The following is a 25,761-nucleotide window of genomic DNA, read 5'->3' as shown; positions in this document are numbered from 1 at the left end:
GGGAGACAAAAAAAACAACAGCAATAGCAGAAAACAACAACAACAACAACAACAAAAACACTAAAACAAACAAAGACAAAAAAACAAACAAAAAACAATGGTTGCAGAATTACTCAAGCAAATTAACTGCACGCGCGTCTCTGTCCGACGTGATTGAACGCCTTTGTGCCGAGTGAGTACTGAGGTCAGTGACATCCGTGGTTTCGGACGGCCGTGTTTGTTTCGATCTTCTTAGGAAACCCGTTGAAAAATAACTGCCAAAACAACAACAACCTGGAGATCCAGAGAGATCCATCACATGGCTCCGCTCTCATCAGTGCAGCGGTTCTGATCATTACAGTAATCACTGATTCAAATGGGGGTTGCTATGGTAACGTACGGTATGTGCTGTGGCCCTGTCCTTTAATGATAAAAGCACTTTTTAGTCTTTTTTTCCCAATGGAGTTCTCAACAGTGCTCAACCTCACACACAAACAAACAGAGCGCTTATTTCAGTTGCCCCTCCCACCCCTCCACTGAGCTACACACATTCTAGCCAATCACACGAGGTTACGGCGTAGCTCCACCCTCTTTTAAAGTGTGGAATTCCCGCCCCGATTGCGCCGCTGGTCAGGCGGGGCTGTGTGTGAGCGAGCTTTGACATGCGGTCCCCTGAGCCAATCACAAGCGACTGTTGCGTCGAGCTCCGCCCAGGTTGGCCCGTCGTGTTCCCGCCCTCTGGATAGGAATGACCAACGGGGGCGTTGCTGGGGGGCGGTGCCGGTCTCGAGCTCGACCCAGTTTGAAAGTGAACCAACGGTCCAGTCGCTGCTTCAGACACCAAACAACAACAAGAAGCCGTGAGTCGTAAAAAAGCCGAACCCCGGTCCAAAGCCTGCTCCAGCCCGTAGCCGGCCCTCCTGACGAGTGAGTACCCCGGGCATCCCCGCCGTACTCGGCTTACACGTCTTTAATTTATCTGCAACTGAGCTGGCTTTGATTTGCCGGCTGTCTCTCCCCCCCGGACGATCCTGTGATTAAAGCTCCGCGAAAGAGGCTAGAAAAGGAAAATAAAATGGCCGCTCTCGACCACTGTGTGACGGCGGCGAGGTTCGGGCGCATTTTGGTGTCCGTGTGCGCGCGGACTCCAGGGACTGCTGGAGACGTGTTGTTGTAAACACGAAACGCCCATTTTGGAGTATGAATGCCAGGAAATAGTCTCGTCCCGTCCATACAACACTGACCTCTCCTGAACATAACCGGAGCCCGTCGTTGAAAATGCGTAGCTGCGGTCCTGACTCCGTGTTTCCATTGCAAACGCGCCTGTTAGAAGCAGGGTGGCGCAGGGGTTTGACACAGGAATAAGACGAGGCGGCTCGCCTCGCAGGTTCTACCAGGTCCGGCGGGTAAAACGTCTTATCTCTGATTTTTTTGACGTCTGCTAGCTGCTAGCCTGCTGCTAGCGGAGGGGGATGGGAGGCTAGCTCTGCAGAGGGCGGGAAGCAAATGGTGGCCCATTGTTCTGTCGGAGCTAGCCTGCTAGCACGGCTAGGCTAACTGCAACAGTCAATAGACGCCCATACAAGAAGCGGCTAGCTGCAGTTTTCGTTCATCTCTACGGCCCATAGACTTCCAGTCACCGGCGCGCCGCAGGACCCGGGCTCCGGTGGGATGTCCCGGCTCAGTCCCCGACCATAGAAGGGTCCACCCCAAGTCGGTGGGCCTCCCAGATCCCCGGCTGAGAAAATGGATCCCCATCTGTTGTCTTTGTTATTCACAATCACCGGCTGATGAGCCGTTATTGGACCGTTTACCGGGGCATTCACACCGACTCTATCATGGTAGACAGCGAAAGTTGGTGTCAATGATATCGACTGATTATTTTTAATAAAACAAATTTAACCCCTTTAGAAGAGTTTTTTTTTCAAGCGATGAAGCCAGACGCATAGGTTAAAGGGTCATTCCACCCTGGCTGACTGAAATTATTCCTCGACATGTTTTTGATTATTTTTTTAAGTGATAAATGTTCAGTAATGCAGTAATTAACATTCTTTGGGAGTTCACATCTTCTATAATTCCCCCTTTGGGCCCTGACTTTTGAGGGTGTTGTCAAGTTCAAAGGCGTCACCACGGTGCTGCCGTAACGATCGATTGATCAGTTATTGGCACTGGACCGACGTCAGGCTGGGGAGTAGGGGGTACCAGACACTGTGGCCCCCTCGGCTTCCAGCTTCTTCCCTGGGAGAATTTCCAGGTTTCTTTGTTGTACGCGCGGTTGTAACGATGGTGAAATCCCAGCTTGGTAGAACGTCAGCAGCATCATCATCAGTCGCAGTAACAGTTTTATTTTCACATACCACATCAAACACATCGCATCCTGCCAGTCTTCTGTCACTGCTTCAGTTGCTGACATCAGTCGTTGGCGTCGCTCTGGTGGTCAGACGACAGGAGCACTGCTCAGGTGTCTGTTCTACCTGTAGACGTGGACAGGTAACGGACAGCTCAACTAATGCACACTGTCCTTCATGTATCATTGATGTGAGAAATGGCGTCATCATTAACTTGATTGAAAAGTAAAATCCTCTCACGTGTCCTCGCGTGGGTCCCAACAGGCCGCCACCATGATGCGCAAAGACGTCAACAAGCCGAAGGGGAAGACGTCGGCGTACGCCTTCTTCGTCCAGACGTGTCGAGAGGAACACCGGAAGAAGAACCCAGAGCAGTCGGTCAACTTTGCCGAGTTCTCCAAGAAATGCTCAGAGAGATGGAAGGTAAATGTGACGCGGTCGTGGTGGAGCGCTTTAGGTCATACATGGAGACGCTGTCAGGAGCGTGCCATCAGTCGGCACAGAGGTGAAGAGAAGGAAGAGAAGCCTTTCTTCATGAAGGGTCTGTATCAGAAACCTTTTTCGATGTTCCTTGTTCCTCTACAACAACTCACCGCGGTGGTTCTCCAGCAGACACGCCCTGATCAGCTGCCAAGCTTCCAGCCTGTGAATGTGTGAAAGCATCAGCTGACCTTTGACGGCGAGAGGAGGAGCTCTGTGGCGCTCATCTTCAGCCCGGAGGGGCGGTGTTTCCTCTGGACACCGGCTTTTAGTGAATGTCTCTTGTTTTCCATTGTCACCAGAGACAGACAGGAAGACACACGCTTCTCCAGGGAGCTGAGTCCCAGGCTAGTTAGCTTAGCACAGTGACTGGTAGTGGGTGGGAAGTGTTAGCGTAGCTCCCTCTCTGCCTGCATTAATATCAGGAGGGTTGTGTGTCACCTTGGTGATGAACACCAGTTTAACATGAGGAGGCGTTGTAGTGGTAGAATCAGACACGTAGCCGGAACTACTTTCCTGACTGGGAGCAGTGATTTGACGCAGCACCTCCAAAGCTCCACTGGAACTTGGGTCAACAGAACCAAAGGTTTGTTGAGGACTAGAAGAGCGACTGCTGCTTATGCTTTTGAGATGAGTTCTAAAGAGTTCCCTTAGTGAGGAACTGATCTTTCAGCCCATCAGGCGTCTCAGTGAATTCAACCCGATCGATCAGTTTCCTGAACGTTCAACCAGCTGGTCGTTAGCTACAGCGACTGTGACAGCATTGGTTATGATGAGAGCTGCGTGTGTTTCATGTGAACATGAAGGATGGATGTGAGCCATATGATGAGGTCAGAGGTCGTCTTTACAGTGTGTGTGTGTGTGTGTGTGTGTGTGTGTGTGTGTGTGTGTGACTGCAGGCTCTGTCTCCTAGTGATAAGAAGTGTTTTGAGGACATGGCGAAGGCTGACAAGGTGCGCTACAACAGGGAGATGAGGGACTACGTCCCACCCAAAGGGTTTGGGAAGAGGGGCCGCAAGAGGAAAGACCCCAACGCTCCCAAAAGACCCCCGTAAGTGTTCCTGCTCTGATCTGGGCACATAGCAGGTCAGCAGGGGGCAGTAGAACTCACTGGTTCGACCTGACCAGTTTCTGTTGGTCCGCAGGTCTGCGTTCTTCGTGTTCTGCAGCGAGTACCGCCCCAGCGTCAAGCAGCAGTACCCGGGTCTGTCTATAGGGGATTGCGCCAAGAAGCTGGGCGAGATGTGGAGCAAACTGTCCCAGTCAGAGAAGCAGCCGTACGAGGAGAAGGCCCAGAAGCTAAGAGAGAAATACGATCGGGTGAGGACACGCCCACTCTCGCACAGTGACAGGAAGCATCAGGCGGTCTGGCAGCCACCTTGTAGCAAAGCTGTGTGTGTGTGTGTGTGTGGTAATGAGTTGCTTCCTGTGTGTTAGGACATGGTGGCGTATCGCGGCGGCGGCACGTACGCAAGGAACCCCGGCTCTTCAGCTCAGGGAGGCGAAGAAGAGGAGGACGACGAGGGAGAGGACGAAGATGAGGAGGATGATGATGACGAGTAGAGCTGCAGCTGGACATGTGTGTGTGAGAGAGAGACAGTGTGTGTGAGAGACAGGTAGGTGTGTGTGTGTGTGTTTCAGAGGAGGGGGGAGGTCGAAGGTCAGATTGTTTTTAAACTCTTAAATGTTCAAGAGCTGCTGATTGGCCTGATAAGAAGCAGGAGGCGAAGCTTAACAGGTGAGACGAGTGTGTCAGCCAATCAGAATCTGGGCTCCTCCTTCATCCTGCTCATCACGAATCCAGATGAGAACCAGTGGGTGTGGTATATGATGACGGCGTGAGGTCGTAAAGGTTACAGGTCACCAAATCTGCTGCGAACACATCAAGGTTTTAAATCCCCGCCCACTCGCCGTCGTTAGTGTTGAGAGTCTTGGCTCCGTCACCCGAGCAGACTTTGAGAAGCGGCGTGATTGGTCCAAATAGTTCAGGTTCATTCGTGCCGCGCCATGAGGTTTTCCCATCAGTTACTATTTTCGTTATTCAGGTCAGACGTGTCATTGTCTCGACCTTCTGACCCCGCGATTTATGAGTCATCATATTGGCATAGTCATGTGATTGCTGACTAGACGAACACTGCGGCGTTCCCACGCTGAGGTTGATGAGAGACGCCACTGGTCATTAACCAGTCACGATCATCTCCAGGCAGCGGCGTGCTGGTCCGAGGTTTCGGCATCCGTTCTTTTTTTAACCAGCTGATCAAGTAGTTCGTTATATGTGCCAATCAGCAGCTTCATGCTGTGACATCGGTGATGATGTCATCTGACCAAACTGTAGCTGATTGGTCAGGGACATCATCAGTGAGATTAATGACAAACCTCTGACACACACACACACACCCTGGATGATTCTGTGTGTGTGTGTGTGTGTGTATAAATGTGTGTTTTGCCTTTCAGTAACGTGTGTGTGTGTGTGTGTGTGTGTGTGTGTCGGAGGTCATCAGACGTAAAACTGTCCGACACCAGAGGATAGTAGAGTAAAAAAACCACCCCACATTGTTACCATGGTTACCCCTGCACCAGTCCCTCTTCCCAGCCCACATCCCCCGTGTGTTACCATGGAAACCCACGACTCTCCTCCCTTCATCGTCATCATGTTGTTGTTTTTTTATTGGAGTCGTTCTGTTCTTGTTCACTGTCACCGTAGAAACTTTTATAATAAAACGACCAACTGAGGGAAAAACACACACATGTCTGCTGTCCTTCTTCTCTCTCACACACACACGTGTCTGTTGTCCTTCTCTCACACACACGCACACACACACACACACACGTGTCTGCTGTCCTTCTTCTGTCACACACACACACACATGTCTGCACTGTTGTCCACTGACAAACCTCCATTATTGTCGTCTTCATTTTGGCCTCAAGTCTATCCAGATTGCGTGTGGATCTTCAGCCTCGGCTCCTTGTAAGTGGAGAACACGCCTGGTTCCACCCACCTGGAACACGGGCCCCTGTGACCCTGCAGCCAGGAGCAGAAGCACATCCGGCATCTTTCCCCAGAAATTTGTGTCCATTGTTTTCCAGGGGTGGCGCCATTTCATTTTTGCCTTTCGGAGCAAATACCTGCTATCACTCCACTCACCACTAGGGGAGTTGCATGCTGGTAGAGGACTGAACTCTACCATTGCCTGGGTACATGAGCTCAGGTGGTTCGACTACTACCACTCCCACGATCTGCAGAGGTTCTCACCAGGGTTCTAGACAGGAACCGCAGGGTTCTGGTCTCACCAGGCTACGTTTTAGTGACTTAGAGAGAGGGTCATGACCTCCATGTTGAGAACCGAGTCTTGGCCCTCAGGTGTATATGGGCAGCGTCATGATTGGGGGGGGGGGGGGGGTCAGAACACAGACCAGGTTTCTGTTTGCTGTTTCATTCAAGTCATACACGTTTGACAGTGAGGCGAGAACATGTGACCCTGACGAAGAAAACGGCAGACCTGCACCCCCTTCACTGCCACATGGAGGCCCAAGTGTCCTGATTGCTCTCTCAGGTGAACCCTGCGGTGCCGCCATGACGACGGCCGGCTCCCACTGACACCTGGCTGTCATTGAGGAGCAGTAAATGGATCAAAATGACGTTGAACAGTGACATCATGTTTGTGGGGGTAGGACCTGATGACCTGTCAACGCCGCCTGCAAGTTCACAAGCTCAGTGCTTCTTCCTGGCTTCTAGCATCGCTCCCCCTGAGCGACGTGTCAGTCACACGTTCACGCGTCTCCACGCAGGAACGCCAGCACCGCTCCGAATACCAAAACCAGACTCCTGACTTCCACCACGAACACTGTCCCACATTTAACGTTCACTGTCATCAAACAAAATTTCCACCCACCCATCATCATCCTCCATCATCATCCTCCATCATCCACCCATCATCCATCATCCACCCATCATCCATCATCCACCCATCCTCCATCATCATCCACCCATCATCCATCATCCACCCATCATCCATCATCATCCTCCATCATCATCCTCCATCATCCACCCATCATCCACCCATCATCCATCCTCCATCATCATCCTCCATCATCCACCCATCAACCATCATCCACCCATCATCCATCCTCCATCATCCTCCATCATCCACCCATCAACCATCATCCACCCATCATCCATCCTCCATCATCATCATCCATCCTCCATCATCCATCATCATCCTCCATCATCCACCCATCATCCATCATCCACCCATCATCCATCCTCCATCATCATCCTCCATCATCCACCCATCATCCATCATCCACCCATCATCCATCCTCCATCATCATCCTCCATCATCCACCCATCAACCATCATCCACCCATCATCCATCCTCCATCATCATCATCCATCATCCACCCATCATCCATCCTCCATCATCCATCCTCCATCACCATCCTCCATCATCCACCCATCATCCATCATCCATCCTCCATCATCCTCCATCATCATCCTCCATCATCCACCCATCATCCATCATCCACCCATCATCCATCCTCCATCATCCATCCTCCATCATCATCCTCCATCATCCACCCATCATCCATCATCCACCCATCATCCATCCTCCATCATCCATCCTCCATCATCATCCTCCATCATCCACCCATCATCCATCATCCACCCATCATCCATCCTCCATCATCCTCCGTCATCCTCCATCATCATCCTCCATCATCCACCCATCATCCATCCTCCATCATCCATCCTCCATCATCATCATCCATCATCCACCCATCATCCATCCTCCATCATCCATCCTCCATCACCATCCTCCATCATCCACCCATCATCCATCATCCACCCATCATCCATCCTCCATCATCATCCTCCATCATCCACCCATCATCCATCATCCACCCATCATCCATCCTCCATCATCCATCCTCCATCATCATCCTCCATCATCCACCCATCATCCATCATCCACCCATCATCCATCCTCCATCATCCATCCTCCATCATCATCCGCCATCATCCACCCATCAACCATCATCCACCCATCATCCATCCTCCATCCTCCATCATCCATCATCCATCATCATCCTCCATCATCCACCCATCATCCATCATCCACCCATCATCCATCCTCCATCATCATCCTCCATCATCCACCCATCAACCATCATCCACCCATCATCCATCCTCCATCATCATCCTCCATCATCCATCCTCCATCACCATCCTCCATCATCCACCCATCATCCATCATCCATCCTCCATCATCCTCCATCATCATCCTCCATCATCCACCCATCATCCACCCATCATCCATCCTCCATCATCCATCCTCCATCATCATCCTCCATCATCCACCCATCATCCATCATCCACCCATCATCCATCCTCCATCATCCATCCTCCATCATCATCCTCCATCATCCACACATCATCCATCATCCACCCATCATCCATCCTCCATCATCCTCCATCATCATCCTCCATCATCCACCCATCATCCACCCATCATCCATCCTCCATCATCCATCCTCCATCATCATCCTCCATCATCCACACATCCTCCATCATCCACCCATCATCCATCATCCACCCATCATCCATCCTCCATCATCCATCCTCCATCATCATCCTCCATCATCCACACATCATCCATCATCCACCCATCATCCATCCTCCATCATCCTCCGTCATCCTCCATTATCATCCTCCATCATCCACCCATCATCCATCATCCATCATCCATCCTCCATCATCCATCCTCCATCATCATCATCCATCATCCACCCATCATCCATCCTCCATCATCCATCCTCCATCATCCACCCATCATCCATCATCCATCCTCCATCATCCTCCATCATCCACCCATCATCCATCCATCATCCATCCTCCATCATCCACCCATCATCCATCATCCACCCATCATCCATCCTCCATCATCCATCCTCCATCATCCACCCATCATCCATCATCCATCCATCATCCATCATCCACCCATCATCCATCCTCCATCATCCATCCTCCATCATCATCCTCCATCATCCACCCATCATCCACCCATCATCCATCCTCCATCATCCATCCTCCATCATCCTCCGTCATCCTCCATCATCATCCTCCATCATCCACTCATCATCCATCATCCACCCATCATCCATCCTCCATCATCCATCCTCCATCATCATCCTCCATCATTCATCCTCCATCATCATCCTCCATCATCCACCCATCATCCATTATCCACCCATCATCCATCCTCCATCATCCATCCTCCATCATCATCCTCCATCATTCATCCTCCATCATCATCCTCCATCATCCACCCATCATTCATCCTCCATCATCATCATCCATCCTCCATCATCCTCTATCATCCATCCTCCATCATCCATCCTCCATCAGCCATCCTCCATCATCCATCATCCATCCTCCATCATCATCCTCCATCATCCACCCATCATCATCCTCCATCATCATCCTCCATCATCCACCCATCATCATCCTCCATCATCATCCTCCATCATCCACCCATCATTCATCCTCCATCATCATCCTCCATCATCCACCCATCATCCATCCTCCATCATCATCCTCCATCATCCACCCATCATTCATCCTCCATCATCATCCACCCATCATCCATCCTCCATCATCATCCTCCATCATCCACCCATCATCCATCATCCACCCATCATCCATCCTCCATCATCCATCCTCCATCATCCATCCTCCATCATCCACCCATCATCCATCATCCATCCTCCATCATCCTCCATCATCATCCTCCATCATCCACCCATCATCCATCCTCCATCATCATCCTCCATCATCCACCCATCATCCATCATCCACCCATCATCCATCCTCCATCATCCATCCTCCATCATCATTCTCCATCATCCACACATCATCCATCATCCACCCATCATCCATCTTCCATCATCCATCCTCCATCATCCTCCGTCATCCTCCATCATCATCCTCCATCATCCACCCATCATCCATCATCCATCCTCCATCATCCATCCTCCATCATCATCATCCATCATCCACCCATCATCCATCCTCCATCATCCATCCTCCATCATCCACCCATCATCCATCATCCATCCTCCATCATCCTCCATCATCCACCCATCATCCATCATCCATCCATCATCCATCCTCCATCATCCATCCTCCATCATCATCCTCCATCATCCACCCATCATCCATCATCCACCCATCATCCATCCTCCATCATCCATCCTCCATCATCCACCCATCATCCATCATCCATCCATCATCCATCCTCCATCATCCATCCTCCATCATCATCCTCCATCATCCACCCATCATCCACCCATCATCCATCCTCCATCATCCATCCTCCATCATCCTCCGTCATCCTCCATCATCATCCTCCATCATCCACTCATCATCCATCATCCACCCATCATCCATCCTCCATCATCCATCCTCCATCATCATCCTCCATCATTCATCCTCCATCATCATCCTCCATCATCCACCCATCATCCATTATCCACCCATCATCCATCCTCCATCATCCATCCTCCATCATCATCCTCCATCATTCATCCTCCATCATCATCCTCCATCATCCACCCATCATTCATCCTCCATCATCATCATCCATCCTCCATCATCCTCTATCATCCATCCTCCATCATCCATCCTCCATCATCATCCTCCATCATTCATCCTCCATCATCATCCTCCATCATCCACCCATCATTCATCCTCCATCATCATCATCCATCCTCCATCATCCTCTATCATCCATCCTCCATCATCCATCCTCCATCAGCCATCCTCCATCATCCATCATCCATCCTCCATCATCATCCTCCATCATCCACCCATCATCATCCTCCATCATCATCCTCCATCATCCACCCATCATTCATCCTCCATCATCATCCTCCATCATCCACCCATCATCCATCCTCCATCATCATCCTCCATCATCCACCCATCATTCATCCTCCATCATCATCCACCCATCATCCATCCTCCATCATCCATCCTCCATCATCCTCCATCATCCATCCTCCATCATCCTCCATCATCCATCCTCCATCATCCATCCATCCTCCATCATCCTCCATCATCCATCCTCCATCATCATCCTCCATCATCCATCCTCCATCATCCACCCATCATCCATCCTCCATCATCCTCCATTATTCATCCTCCATCATCATTCTCCATCATCCATCCTCCATCATCATCCTCCATCATCCACCCATCATTCATCCTCCATCATCATCCACCCATCATCCATCCTCCATCATCCATCCTCCATCATCCTCCATCATCCATCCTCCATCATCCTCCATCATCCATCCTCCATCATCCTCCATCATCCATCCTCCATCATCCATCCATCCTCCATCATCCTCCATCATCCATCCTCCATCATCCATCCTCTATCATCATCCTCCATCATCCACCCATCATCCATCCTCCATCATCCTCCATTATTCATCCTCCATCATCATCATCCATCCTCCATCATCCTCCATCATCCATCCTCCATCATTCATCCTCCATCATCATCCTCCATCATCCTCCATCATCCATCCTCCATCATCCTCCATCATCCATCCTCTATCATCCATCCTCTATCATCCATCCTCCATCATCCACCCATCATCCATCCTCCATCATCCTCCATCATCATCCTCCATCATCCACCCATCATCATCATCCTCCATCATCCATCCTCCATCATCTATCATCCATCCTCCATCCATCATCCACCCATCCTCCATCCTCCATCTTCCATCATCCATCCTTCATCCATCATCCATCATCCATCATCCACCCATCCCTCCTCCATCCATCGTCCATCATCCACCCATCCCTCCTCCATCCATCATCCATCCATCCCTCCATCAAACAATCATCCCTCCATCCATCATCCACCCATCCATCCTCCATCCCTCCATCAACCATCCATCATCCAACCATCCCTCCATCCATCATCCATCCATCCCTCCATCATCCACCCATCCATCCTCCATCCCTCCATCAACCATCCATCATCCAACCATCCCTCCATCCATCATCCATCTATCCCTCCATTAACCATCCATCCATCATTCACCCATCCATTCAACAATTTTTAAATCTATTAAATCAAATCCTTTCTTTTAAATTGCTAACTTGGTTATGTCATCCTTCGTCTCATGGAGAGGAGACTCGATTTAACGACAACTTCTTTGCTTTGCAGAGAAACATTTTTGTGTTTATACATTTTTGATTGGGAGTTGAACGCTCAAGATTAATGTGTCCAAAGTCCTGCTTTAAAATAGTTGTTTTAGAAGTGATCTGATCCACGGTAGTAATTCTCCATCTCCCGGTCCTGAGACTGGGCTGTTACCTCACGCTAGCAAGTTAGCGCATGCTAGCTCAACACAAAGCACCAATTCTGTCAGTGTAATTCCTCTCCCAGCATGCACTGCACGGAAACTACACTACAAGTGCAAAGGTTTGACAGTTGGCGTCATTATGATTGTGGTACTTTATGGATTAGAGAGGCACAGGAAGTGACAGATTCAGTGACGACATCAGACAGGCTACAGACAGGAAGTAGAGGGGTTTCAAACATGTTCATGTTCTAGATATTCAAAAGGATTAAAATCGCTCACAGGGTGATAAATTGTCCTTTCAAGTACACAGTCCAGTTGTTGAGGTAGAGTGTGTGTGTGTGTGTGTGTGTGTGTGTGTGTGTGTGTGTGTGTGTGTGTGTGTGTGTGTGTGTGTTGGCATCTTCTATTTCTTCATCCCCTTCTGTCGATCCAGGAATTTCTGTCGTCTCTCAACTGGAATTTCATCCAGACTGATTCCATGGTTACCGGTCCTGAGAGAGAGAGAGACAAACACACACACACACACACACACACACACACACACACACACACACACACACACACACACACACACACACACACAATGAAACAAGATTCTCCTGAACAAGCTGGATCACATGACCTCCCTCTAGCTGATGAAGTTTAGTGAGTGTGTTCTTACCCTCCGGTCAGGTCTGGAGGAACAGGAAGTGGCTTATTGAAACCATCTCGCCCTGTCAGCCAGTAGGTGTCCTCTGAGCCTCGCACCTGCAGGCACAGCACCTCAGTTATGAAGACTACACACCCACAGAGCGCGGAGTCCTCAGGTGAGCGAGTGAGTCAGGTGAGTGAGTGAGTCAAGTGAGTGGGTGAGTCAGTCAGGTGAGTCAGTCAGGTGAGTCAGTCAGTTGAGTGAGTGAGTCAGTCAGGTGATTGAGTGAGTCAGGGGAGTGAGTGAGTGAGTCAGGTGAGTCGAGTGAGTGAGTCAGTCAGGTGAGTGAGTGAGTCAGGTGAGCGAGTCAGTCAGGTGCGTGAGTCAGTCGAGGGAGTGAGTGAGTCACGTGAGTGAGTAAGGTGAGTGGGTGAGTCAGGTGAGTGAGTCAGTCAGGTGAGTCAGTCAGGTGATTGAGTGAGTCAGTCAGTCGAGTGAGTGAGTCAGGGGAGTGAGTGAGTCAATCAGGGGAGTGAGTGAGTCAGGTGTGTGAGTGGAGTGAGTTAGTGAGTCAATCAGGGGAGTGAGTGAGTCAGGTGTGTGAGTGGAGTGAGTTAGTGAGTCAGTCAGGTGAGTGAGTTTGTCAGGTGAGTGATTCAGTCAGGTGAGTGAGTCAGTCAGTCAGGTGAGTGAGTCAGTCAGTCAGGTGAGTGAGTCAGTCAGGGTACCTGAGCCTTGCGGGTTTCAATGTGGTACCCCAGCTTGAGGCTGGTCAGGACCTTGACGGTGCTCAGACTGATGTGAATTCTGTAGGCTGCAGGCGACAAACAGGAGTCAGGAGATGTTGACTTGTCTGATGACATGAAACGAGAGAGTCAGGTGAGTCTGGTCACGTACGCAGTCCAGTGGCCTCCATGTGTGACGCCGTCGTCACCGTGTCTCCAAACAGACAGTAGCGAGGCATCATGAGTCCCACCACGCCTGCCACCACGGGGCCTGAGGACAGACAGGAAACAGCCCGCCCCCAAATCTGAGTCTTGTTATTTCTGTGTGTGTGTGTGTGTGTGTGTGTGTGTGTGTGTGTGTGTGTGTGTGTGTGTGTGTGTGTGTTACCTGAGTGCAGGCCGATGCGTATCTTGACTTTGATCTCTGGCATATGGCGGATTTTAAAGGCTCCTATCGAGTGCAGGATGTCCAGTGACATGTTGGACACCTCGGCTGCGTGGCGGCTTCCGTTTCTGTTGGGAACACCTGAGGCCACCATGTAGGCGTCTCCGATCGTTTCCACCTGCACACAAAGGTCAAGGGTCAAATGAAGCCAGGTTTTTTTGGGTCACACTGATGGAGGGAGTGATGATGCTTGTGTGTCCAGAAATGACACGCTTGCCATGACGGCGGCGTTTTGAATATTAAAACACAAAACGTCTGAGAAAAAGTGAGGGAAGTCTAGAAGTCGAGAGCTGGAGATGTTTGATGTGTCCTGCCTTATAGACGTCATGAGTTGCAATGATGGCGTCAAACATGGTGTAGAGGTCGTTCAGCAGGTCCACCACCTGAAACACACACACACACACACACACACACACACACACACACACACACACACACACACACATCTTGACATGTCTTCTCCTGTCACATAGCCCTGCCCTGTCCTAACCCTGTCTTCTCCTGTTTTACCTTAACTAGTCTTCCCTCGTGATGTCTCGTCTTGTTTTACCGTATCTTGTCCTCATGTCTCATCTCAACCTGCCCCCCCCCCCGTCCTATCTAGTCTCGTCCCCTCAGTTTGTACCTCGATGGGTTCGCTGAGAGCTGAGATGGTCGTGAATCCCACAATGTCGCTGAAGTAGAGGGTGCAGTCGGAGTAATGTTCAGGCTGGACTGGCTTCCCTTTCTTCAGAGCCTGGGCCACGGACCTGGACCCCCCCCACACACACACACACACACACACAAAACCAATTAGCTGCTGATGAGAGTCTGGCAAGAATCATGGGAATTGTAGTCTCCACCTCGATGTGATTATTGACTAAAGACATCTTACTTGGGCAGCAGTTGTCCAATCAGCTTCTCCGTCTTGTTCCTCTCCACCTCCAGTTCGTCCGTCCTCTCTCTGATCAGGTCCTCCAGGTTGGAGCTGTACTGCTCCAGCATCCGCAGCATGGAGTCAATGATGTTCGCCCTCTTGCCTCTGTTGATGCCCCGAAACTACACACACACACACACACACACAAAATAGAAATGATTGCCAGCGACCCTCATGAGCTGCAGGAGGTGACATCAGCAAGTGGGCGGCGGCATCTCACCTGTTTGAAAATCTCATCAAAGTTCGGCCGCTTGCAGGGATCCTCGTTCCAGCAGTCGCTCATCAGGCTGAGACACTCGGTTGGAGCTTCGTCCACCGACACCACCGGCCGGCAGAGAGGAGGCGGGTGCTTGAGACGCTCCACGATCTCTGTGGGACACAGGTGTGGGACAGACACGCAGACAGAGAGATAGACAAGTGGGAGACAGACAGGTGGGAGACAGATGGAAATGGAGACAAAGAGTGAGGGACAGTCAGGTGTTAGACAGAAAGGAAGGGACTGCTGGTGAGGAGATGGATGGATGATGAAGGCAGGCAGCCAGTCTCACCGTGGACAGGCATGTCCATCATGGCGTAGGGCAGCGTTCGCGAGATCACTTCCTGGATGATGATGGCGAAACTGAAGACGTCGCCAGAAAACGAGCCTCCTCGGATTGGATTCCTCAGCAGCTCTGGAGCCGTCCACAGCAGCTCTGATGGGACACACAGAGAGACAGGCAGGTAAGAGACAGACAGGCTAGAGACAGGCAGGTAGGAGACAGACGGGCACGTTAGAGACAGACAGGTCAACACAGGTAGACACTGACAGGTAGGGGATAGACGGGTAGGAGACAGGCAGGTAGACACAGACAGGTAGACACAGACAGATAGGAGACAGACAGGTAGACACAGACAGGTAGGAGACAGGCAGGTAGACACAGACAGGGAGGGGACAGACCGGCTGGACAGGTCACAGGTAGACACAGACAGGTAGGGGACAGACAGGCTAGACAAGTCACAGGTAGACACAGACAGGTAGGAGACAGACAGGTAGACACAGACAGATAGGAGACAGACCGGCTGGACAGGTCACAGGTAGACACAGACAGGTAGGGGACAGACAGGCTAGACAAGTCACAGGTAGACACAGACAGGTAGGAGACAGACAGGTAGACACAGACAGATAGGAGACAGACCGGCTGGACAGGTCACAGGTAGACAGACAGGTAGGAGACAGACAGGCTAGACAGGTCACAGGTAGCTGATGCGTCTCTCGGTTCTGTCAACAACGTTCGTCTGACTCGTTGTCACCTTGCGGGTCCTCCAGCAGGCTGAGGTTCTGAGAGTGAAGGATCATGGGAAGGCCGTAATCTGCGATCTTAAGGACGAAGCGTCCGTCTACCAGACAGTTTGTGGATTTAAGACGGCCATGACTCAAACCTCGTAGATGGAGGTACTTCATTCCCTGGAAGACATTGCAGGATTTAAATGTCCAATCAGAGACCTCGACTCTTTTTGTCTTCTCCCCAGGACGGTTCGGACCTCACGAGCTGGATGGGAAGCGGCTGGACCTGCTCACCTTGATCAGGTCCATCAGAAGGGACGACTTGAACATCCAGTCCAGCCTCATGTTGCTGTCAGCCAGCAAGTCCGCCAGGCTGCCACGGGGACAGTGTTCCACCACCAGGGCGAAGATGCCCGAGTCCAGAAACAGACCCAGGTACAGGTTCAGGTTCTCATGCCGCATTTCCCGTAACTGGAGAGGACACAGAAGATCAGAGCAGAACTGTTTCACACACCTCAGCCCTTTAGAGCCTCGTGCAACGTAATCGGAACGTGTCCCCATGGCAACAGTAAGATTGGCAGACAGGCTGAGACTGTTTTTCATACGTGACTGAAGAGATTCTGAGTGTTTTGATTGACAGCTGTCATTGTCTTTTCAGCAGGAATCTTCTTAAGCCAAACCCAGTCTCCCTGGTAACAAAATAACCAATCAGAGTGAGCTTTGTGTCATGCAGGTGAGCAGGGGGTGGGTCCAACAGGTTCAGATGTACCTCCAGTATTCCAATATTGGAGCTCTCAGGTGTGGTAAGAATGTAGCTGCGAGCGATGGACCGGAACGGCGTTTTGATCTCCAGAAGACTCCTCATGATGGACTCGTCGTTCAGTTTCTATGGAAACAAGATCAGCAGGACAAGAGTTCAGGTAGGTGACTAGGGACTTGTTTGACTGGTCCAGAACCGGAACCAAGTCAGTGAGACACGCCAGGCGACCTTGATAACAGCTACTCATCGTCCTTTGTACGCTTGTAGGGTTTAACTGCAACGAGCCGGCTAATCAGTCAGGCAGCGCCATGAACTTCCTGCGCTGGAAATAAAGTTTGATGGTGGCTTCACTTGAGCTGATGCTCGCTGCAGCTACCACCTGACCTGTGCTTGTTGACACCACATCACCTAGCCTGAACATTGTCGGCGGATCAAGCTAAGTGGCTACCTGCAGGTCATTCGTTACCTGCTCATTAGCTAACATGCTACTGAGTCATTAGCACGGCAGCAGATGCACCTGAAATACAACACACAGCCACATCCCTCGAAGGAGTCACAGAACTCCGTGGGCGTCTTTATTTCCCCTTTTCTCCTGTCAGCTGTCAGATGTTGTGGCCCTCATGGCACTGGCATCATGGCGGGTATCAGCGCCGGCAGGCGTCACTACGGGATTGTTAATTTGAACAGATCAACTTGAAGTTGTTTCGCCATTAAGAAAACTGATTGAGCACGGGGTGAAGTTAGCCTCTGCCAGAGATCAGGAGAACTAGTTCCAAATATTACAGCTGGTTGCCATGGGAGGACTTAAAGGAATGACATCATCCAACATCCAGCAGGGAGGAAGTGTTCATCGGGGGCGTGTCCAGGTTCTGACCTTCCTGCTGACGGACGTGTCGATGAAGACGATGTCGTCCAGCGTCAGGAGGATTTTACTGGTGTTTGCCGCTCTCCTGAATTTCCTGCAGACAAACAGATTGATAAAGACCACAGATGTTGTCCTGTGCATGCGTGTGTGTGTGCGTGCGCGTGTGCGCGTGTGTGTGTGTTTACCTGATCCAGTAGAGAAAAGCTCCGATCAGTATAAAGAGTAACAGGAAGACAAAGGTGAGCGTCACCGTGTCCACACCTGCACATAAACACATCCATGGATCAGACAGGAGAATACATCAGCTGTTTCTGAACTCCCTGGAAAAGTGACATGTCCATGACATCCTGTAGGGGGCGCCTGATCCACACTGTGCTATGCTAATGGTTAGCTGTTAGCTGTAAACGTTTTGCTCATGTGCAGGACTGACTGGGTCACATTGGCAGAGCGTTACCAACACATCAGCACGTCCTCAGGCGATGAATCACACCCTCCTGAGCATCACTGGAACATACTAGAGACAGTTCCCACCCTCTCTGTAGGACAGTGAACGCACCGCCACTGCAGGCCTCCTCTGGGCTGAACCAACAGAAGCTGGCGGTCGGCGGTTTTCCTCCAGGGAAGATGAAGGACCGGCTGAGGGGTCGCAGGCCTCCGACAGTCCCATCGCTGAGTAATGGAGCGAGTGTGTGTGTCGGCACAAGTCTGTCACCATCACAGTCCAACACCACATACCCCGCCTGAAGGCCACGCCCCTCTTTACCACCATACAACACCTGGAAAACAGTGGAACGGCAGAATAAATCAAACCGCCAACATCGTCCCCGCAGTTGTAAAGTTACATGTAAGGTTTCACACCAACCTTTTTTGATTAAATTGAATTCAAAATGGCAGCATGTGTCCGCTGTTGCAGTCCATTATTAGAGAGTTACCCACCTGGTTGAAACCCTGAAAGTCAAAGCCACCGTCTGATTGGACCAGCTGATCGCCTGTCACCCAGCGCCCGCCCCCTGCCTGACGACGCTCCTCCACCGCCTTCGCCACAAAGTAAACCATGTTGAAGATTGTCCCGAAGACAGGAGACACCTGTGGACAAAGAGTCAATGAGTCACTTCACGTTTGCAGCTTGAACAGCTTTAGGACACGCCCCTCTCTGGCCTGTTGTGTACACCTTGTTGTTCTTGTTGTTGATTACCTCAGTCGCAGCCATGGCCGATCTGACCTCCCGATTCAGTTGCGCCTGACGAAAAGCTTCGTAGAAACTGTGGTCGGATGCCATGGTAACGGTCAACACAGAGCTGTAGGCATGACGAAGGTGCGTGCTATTGGCCAGCTGAGGGAACACCGTGTCCTGATTGGATGAAGGAGAGAGGGAGGGACAAATGAAGCATGAATGCCTCAGCAGCAGTGCCTCCTTTGTCGGCGGCTGGAACTGATTCCACTCTTCAAGTGTTGTGTTGTTGGTGATCATCTGGTACCTGGTAGGGCATGGCGTACAGCAGGGCGTCATACGGGATGAACACGTAACCCTCTGAGACCATCCCCATGTCCAGGGCGGCCAGTAGCAGCTCTCTCTGATCTTCTCCACCAATCAGGACGGAGCTCATACACATGATCACCACTGCCACAGAAAAGACACAACATGGGAGTCCACAGTCAAAATAGAAACATCAGAAACAAACCTCAGCAGCTCTGACCTTTGACCTTGTCCGCTTCTCTGATTTCTTTGAGTGCCTCCCGAGGTCCGTGCTTGTTCCGTGTTTCCATGGTAACCACTGGACCAACTGGCAGGCCAAGAGCTCTGAGGGCAGACGCCACCTCCTGTCCTGTGCTCTCCCATAGGTCTGTTGGTGCTGATGTCACAAGAGGAAGGTTTGCTGTCATGCTCTGGGCTGATGTTAGACCACACCCACTGACATCATTTCCTCACCTGAGATCACGCCGACATGCGCCCACTGGAAGAACCTGAGCACAGTGAACAGGACTCTGCTGGGTGGAGTGATGGGTGGGAGGTTTGGCCAATCAGCATCCAGACATCCAGGTGAAGCGAGCCCCGCCTCCCAATGCTGAGCCAATAAAGAGGCAGCATGACAGAGGGAGGGGTTAAAGGGTCCGATGTAGGCGTGGCCATAGCCCTCCATTTCACCGAGCTCCATCAGAGCTGCAAAAACACCACCAAAGAAGATTTCACATTCTTAAAGTTACCTGCTAGCTAGCCACTGCGCTCTCTGCTTGCTAGCAGCTCACTGGCTAACTGGCTACGGTCACCTGCATGTTAGGGAATTGCTAACGTCGTTCTTAGCTGATTGGCCACCTGCTCATTAGCTCGGAGGCTGCCTGCTGGACTGGTGAGTCGTTAACGAACCTTTGGAGCGGGAGCAGTCCTCATCCAACAGTTTAACATCGTACCAGTATCCTCTACTCAGGCTGCTGTCGCTCCGTAACCGTGACAACGCCAGGTTGGCTGCAGCCGTAGGCATGGCTCGAGAGAACATGGGGTCACATGACCACGGGCCAATCAGAGCCAGTTTGAAGGTAGCTGTCCAGACCTCTGCTACGCCTAGCAACCACAGACACGCCCATAGCAACCACCTGGGAAGTGGCATCCTCACTCTGGAAAACATAGGAGCAGAGGATGTTCATGACAAGGTGATGACATCACAAAAACGTCACGAGACACATCAGCATACCGTGTGATGGGCCAAAGGTCAAACGTGTGCTTGGACTGTGTGTGTGTGTGTGTGTGTGTGTGTGTGTGTGTGTGTGTGTGTGTGTGTGTGTGTGTGTGTGAGAGGGAGAGAGAGGTTTAATCCAGATGGTTTATTCTTAACTCTGCAGCTCCAGAGGATTAAAAACACTTTGATACGAAGGTTAACACCCACCTCACCTCACTGCTGGACCAGGTGTGTGTGTGTGTGTGTGTGTGTGTGTGTGTGTGTGTGTGTGTGTGTGTGTGTGTGTGTGTGTGTGTGTGTGTGTGAGTAAAGCAGATGTAAACAGCAGAGTCAGACTCTGATTTAGTAAAGAATGTTTGATTTTTTTTTCAGCCCATCACGCGCAGAATCTGGAGGAGGAGCAGAACCTGGAGGAGGAACAGAACCTGGAGGAGGAACAGAACCTGGAGGAGGAACAGGCCCTGGAGGAGGAACAGAACCTGGAGGAGGAACAGGCCCTGGAGGAGGAGCAGAACCTGGAGGAGGAACAGGCCCTGGAGGAGGAACAGGCCCTGGAGGAGGAACAGAACCTGGAGGAGGAACAGGCCCTGGAGGAGGAGCAGAACCTGGAGGAGGAACAGGCCCTGGAGGAGGAACAGAACCTGGAGGAGGAACAGGCCCTGGAGGAGGAGCAGAACCTGGAGGAGGAACAGGCCCTGGAGGAGGAGCAGAACCTGGAGGAGGAACAGGCCCTGGAGGAGGAACAGAACCTGGAGGAGGAACAGGCCCTGGAGGAGGAGCAGAACCTGGAGGAGGAACAGGCCCTGGACGAGGAGCAGAACCTGGAGGAGGAACAGAACCTGGAGGAGGAGCAGTCCGGGCCGGTGTACCAGGTTGACCGTCCAAGTGACCATGATCGGTTGAGTACAGCAACACATTTCAATTCTATGTCTGACCATGCAGGAATCTGCCCTGACCCATCAGGGCCTGGGGCTTCTCGCTCGGGGCCGGGACAGGTGGTCTCTGCCCCCCGCCCCCCTTCTATTTTTGCTCATATTCTGTTACATGTGGAACTGTTGTGTTTTACTGATTGACTCCATCTTAACGTCTGATGAGAGCAGTTTGTCATCTCCACATCTCGACCTCACAGATTAGACCCGGCTGATTCCGTGACCTCTGATCTCTAAAGCCAGCTGACACCATTAGCTAATGCTAAAGGCCACTAAGAATGCTAAGTTTAGCAACAATGCTAACGCTCTTAAGACAAGCTGAGAGAGAGCGAGAAAGCTCACTCCGACTGGGGCACACTGAGATCCAACATCCACCTGAGCTTTTTGATGACATCATCAGAATTGTTGCTTTGGTGACGATTCAACGCGTCAGTCCCGGGTTTCGTCTCAGACCAGGACATCTGAGTGACCCGTGCTGGTTGTTAGACCTGCTGGTTCCTGTCCATGCCTTTAAACGTGGCCCTATAAACCCATTTGTCATTTTGTGGGAAACACAAGGTGATAGAACTTTGAGAGAACAAGTTCCTCCTTGTGTTTCACCCTTCTGAGAGAACATGTCTGCGATATGTTGCTAAACCCCGTTACCATGGTTACCAAACAGAGGAGTTCCTGGTTCTGACAACAGTCATGCGGCAACAAAGAACCTCAGCCCGACCCGAACCAGAATCACCTGCACACTGCACCGTCATGGTGACTAAACAAGAGTCACCTGCCGTAGAATGTCACTCTCAGGCCACGCCCACTGACGCTGTATGAAAGACGTGTAACTTGTCAAATCATCTCACCAACAGACTTGGCGTCCCACTATGAACCATCTACGCTCATCTACGAACGGAACATCATACATAACTGGAGAACAGAGGGCACAGTCCCGCCCCCTCCAGGAAACTCGGGTACAATCAGAGACGGGAGAAGCGAAACCCGCTGCGGCGGTCAAATGGCGAGGACAGACACTGATTTATGAAGTGTGTTGGTTGACTCTTGAAAGCCAGGAGGACACCAACCGCTGGGAGCGGAAGGGAACCTTTGGAAGTCAGGAGGAAGTTAGATGTCACCTGAAGTCACCTGACAACTTTAATCCAATCACATTAAGCCAATCAAACGCACACACACACATCCGAGGGCTCTGATTGGCTGCCACACGCCCTTATGTCAGCTTGACTCAGTTAATCTTCAAATTACCTTAATTGGCAGAGATACTGTGTCAGCGAGAACATGGCTAACGTCTCCAGGCCTCAGACAGCAAAGTGCTGAATGTCAGTGTTCCCGCCGTGACTGCAGCTCCCCCAAACACGTCTAGATTCACGTCTCCATAAGCCCCGCCTTCTGGACATCAATCTGCTCTGATTGGTGCGTTCACACAGGTTGAAGCCCCCAGCTTGGAGGAGGAGACACATTAGCTAATTGAAATTAGCTAATTTCAATTAGCTAATTTTTCAATTAGCATCATTTTAAGTCCAGTGGGAATTCTCTGATGACATCACTGCGGCAGACGCTGCTTCAGCTCTTTGAGCACAGTTGAGGTCCTGGTCCTGGACTTCCATCATGTCCTGGACCCCATCATTCCTGGACCACCATCATTCCTAGACCCCATCATTCCTGGACCTCCGTCATGTCCTGGACCCCATCATTCCTGGACCTCCATCATTCCTGGACCTCTCATTTGTCCTGGACCTCCATCATTCCTGGACCTCAGTCATGTCCTGGACCTCCATCATTCCTGGACCTCTCATTTGTCCTGGACCTGCATCATTCCTGGACCTCCGTCATTCCTGGACCTCCATCGTTCCTGGACCTCCATCATTTCTGGACCTTCATCATTCCTGGACCTTCGTCATGTCCTGGACTTCCATCATGTCCTGGACCTCCGTCATGTCCTGGACCTCCGTCATTCCTGGACCTTCATATTGTCCTGGACCTCCATCATTCCTGGACCTCCGTCATTCCTGGACCTCCATCATGTCCTGGACCTCCGTCATTCCTGGATCTCCATCATTCCTGGACCTCCGTCATTCCTGGACATCCGTCATTCCTGGACCTCTTATATGTCCTGGACCTCTGTCATGTCCTGGACCTCTCATTTGTCCTGGACCTCCGTCATTCCTGGAGCTCTCATTTGTCCTGGACCTCCATCATGTCCTGGACCTCCGTCATTCCTGGACATCCGTCATTCCTGGACCTCTTATATGTCCTGGACCTCCGTCATTCCTGGACCTCTCATTTGTCTTGGACCTCCGTCATGTCCTGGACCTCCGTCATTCCTGGACATCCGTCATTCCTGGACCTCTTATATGTCCTGGACCTCCGTCATTCCTGGAGCTCTCATTTGTCCTGGACCTCCATCATGTCCTGGACCTCCGTCATTCCTGGACATCCGTCATTCCTGGACCTCTTATATGTCCTGGACCTCCGTCATTCCTGGACCTCTCATTTGTCCTGGACCTCCGTCATTCCTGGACCTCCATCCTATCCTGGACCTCCGTTCTGTCCTGGACCTCCGTCATGTCCTGGACCTCCGTCATTCCTGGACATCCGTCATTCCTGGACCTCCGTCATTCCTGGAGCTCTCATTTGTCTTGGACCTCCGTCATGTCCTGGACCTCCGTCATTCCTGGACATCTGTCATTCCTATACCTCCGTCATTCCTGGACCTCTCATTTGTCGTGGACCTCCGTCATTCCTGGACCTCCATCCTATCCTGGACCTCCGTCCTGTCCTGGACCTCTGTCATTCCTGGACATCTGTCATTCCTGGACCTCTTATATGTCCTGGACCTCCGTCATGTCCTGGACCTCTCATTTGTCCTGGACCTCCGTCATTCCTGGACATCTGTCATTCCTGGAGCTCTTATATGTCCTGGACCTCCGTCATTCCTGGACATCTGTCATTCCTGGACATCCGTCATTCCCGGACATCCGTCATTCCTGGACCTCTCATTTGTCCTGGACCTAAGTCATTCCTGGACCTCCGTCATTCCTGGACCTTTCATTTGTCCTGGACCTCCTGTCTGTCCTGCCTTCTCAAGCATTTAAACACAAGAACTCTGACCCAGTGTCCCTCCTCTCACCCGCTAGAAATACAACAAATACAAGAGTAGAACTAGTTGTCAGTACTAAGTGGTCAGTTGTTGCCAGTATTTCAGTAGTCGGGGGGGGTCGACAGGTTTCCCTCCCACCTCTGCAGTTCCATCACACGACTGCTCTCCAGAAGCAAGAACAGGAACGAGAATCGTGAGTGGAGAGCAGCAGGCTGAGGCGCTTGTTCTCTGCTGGCTCCTCTCCCCTCCCTCTGGTTGCTGATCGTCTCCGACCAGCCAGGCTCCATGAAGGCCGGACCGCAGTTCTTAAAACCCACTTCCTTTGAATGACTTCCACCGGTGCCTTTAATTAGACAAACTCCATCTTTGGAGGTCCCAATAATTACTGATTCACACAAATCCGTTTATTGGGATTTGTGGTAGTATTTTGTTCAGTGACTTTACCATTCTTCTTCTTCTTCTTGTCTTTCTTCTTCTTTTCTTCTTCTTCTTGTCTTTCTTCTTCTTTTCTTCTTCTTGTCTTTCTTCTTCTTGTCTTTCTTCTTCTTTTCTTCTTCCCATTGAACATTGTCTTGATTTCCTGTAATTTATCTTTGTTTTGCTGTTGGTTTGTTCCTCATCAGCAAGCAACTTACCAAAGTTAGAAAACGAGCTGGAGGTCCGCAAACCAGCCATCCGACACAGAAACATCACTGGAAATGACGATGGGTTCTGAGGCTGCTGAATGGATGTTTGAAGGTCAGATCAGTCCCTCGGGTGTCAGGTTTAGTTTAAACTGAGCTGCAAAACACTGCAGACGTCTCTCTCTCTCTCTCTCCCCCTCTCTCACACACACACACACTCCGGTTTACCTTTGTCTACGAGCTTCATGTGTTCACAGAAAATCTTCAATCTCAGTCAACGGAAGAAAAACTTGAACTGATGCTGAGTCAAGTGGAACACCAGAAGATTTGACTTTAATCTTGTTTGCTGTAATGAGAGGGGGAGTGTGTGTGTGTGTGTGTGTGTGTGTGTGTGTGACCTTCTTCCCTGTTGAATCTCTCTGCAGGACGACTTCAAATGTTCCTGCTGGATGACATCATCCCGTTCTGGCACAGGTGGGGTGGAGTCAGGGAGTAGCTGAGCGTTGGCTGTTAGCTTCACCTGCATGTTAGCTCACAGTGGGAGGCCCAGCAATCAATACCTCATCAAGTCCATCAATAATCGGTCGCAAATCAATACTGGGTCATTGATCAACAACCTGCCAGCTTCAGGTCAGCAGGGCGA

At 51.0% G+C, this 25,761-nt stretch overlaps 2 protein-coding genes across 3 annotated transcripts; one reads left to right on the top strand and one right to left on the bottom strand.

Moving 5' to 3' along the window:
- The first annotated feature begins 748 nt into the window (after positions 1-748).
- On the top strand, positions 749-5,549 carry LOC147238977 (high mobility group protein B2-like). Its single transcript, XM_086196958.1, has 5 exons — positions 749-906; positions 2,592-2,750; positions 3,707-3,858; positions 3,953-4,127; positions 4,245-5,549. Exons 2-5 carry the CDS (start codon positions 2,601-2,603, stop codon positions 4,368-4,370), a joined length of 603 nt encoding a protein of 200 aa, XP_086053084.1. The 5' UTR covers positions 749-906; positions 2,592-2,600; the 3' UTR covers positions 4,371-5,549.
- Positions 5,550-12,170: 6,621 nt separating this feature from the next.
- On the bottom strand, positions 12,171-25,479 carry LOC147238976 (retinal guanylyl cyclase 2-like). Of its 2 annotated transcripts, XM_086196708.1 has the most exons (24): positions 25,347-25,479; positions 20,160-20,407; positions 19,725-19,955; positions 19,492-19,647; positions 19,273-19,415; positions 18,990-19,145; positions 18,731-18,880; positions 18,351-18,570; positions 17,980-18,055; positions 17,804-17,888; positions 16,939-17,055; positions 16,775-16,858; positions 16,464-16,640; positions 16,196-16,349; positions 15,454-15,597; positions 15,126-15,274; positions 14,864-15,027; positions 14,615-14,738; positions 14,304-14,372; positions 13,933-14,107; positions 13,717-13,815; positions 13,548-13,633; positions 12,850-12,935; positions 12,171-12,679 (listed from the first exon to the last, which is right to left on the bottom strand). In XM_086196708.1, exons 2-24 carry the CDS (start codon positions 20,398-20,400, stop codon positions 12,592-12,594), a joined length of 3,174 nt encoding a protein of 1,057 aa, XP_086052834.1. In that variant the 5' UTR covers positions 20,401-20,407; positions 25,347-25,479; the 3' UTR covers positions 12,171-12,591. The 2 variants fall into 2 exon arrangements, with proteins under 2 accessions (XP_086052834.1, XP_086052835.1); XM_086196709.1 differs by lacking the exon at positions 25,347-25,479 and having other exon boundaries at positions 12,172-12,679; positions 20,204-20,303.
- Between the last annotated feature and the right edge of the window lie 282 nt (positions 25,480-25,761).

This window comes from Aulostomus chinensis, chromosome 24 (assembly GCF_037954235.1).
Source record: "Aulostomus chinensis isolate RoL2024-O1b breed Wild chromosome 24, RoL_Achi_v1.0, whole genome shotgun sequence".
Taxonomy (NCBI): Eukaryota; Metazoa; Chordata; class Actinopteri; order Syngnathiformes; family Aulostomidae; genus Aulostomus; species Aulostomus chinensis.
Note: the sequence above shows the minus strand (reverse complement) of the source record. Positions and strands in the feature narration are given on the sequence as shown.

Coding starts and splice junctions, on each gene's coding strand:
- LOC147238977 (XM_086196958.1), top strand. CDS start 2,601: ATGATGCGCAAAGACGTCAACAAGCCGAAGGGGAAGACGTCGGCGTAC. Junction 3,859..3,952: donor AACGCTCCCAAAAGACCCCC/GTAAGTGTTCCT, acceptor GTTGGTCCGCAG/GTCTGCGTTCTTCGTGTTCT. Junction 4,128..4,244: donor TAAGAGAGAAATACGATCGG/GTGAGGACACGC, acceptor CCTGTGTGTTAG/GACATGGTGGCGTATCGCGG.
- LOC147238976 (XM_086196708.1), bottom strand. CDS start 20,400: ATGCCACTTCCCAGGTGGTTGCTATGGGCGTGTCTGTGGTTGCTAGGC. Junction 19,956..20,159: donor GGACTGCTCCCGCTCCAAAG/GTTCGTTAACGA, acceptor GTGTTTTTGCAG/CTCTGATGGAGCTCGGTGAA. Junction 12,680..12,849: donor CCTCCAGACCTGACCGGAGG/GTAAGAACACAC, acceptor TCTCTCTCTCAG/GACCGGTAACCATGGAATCA.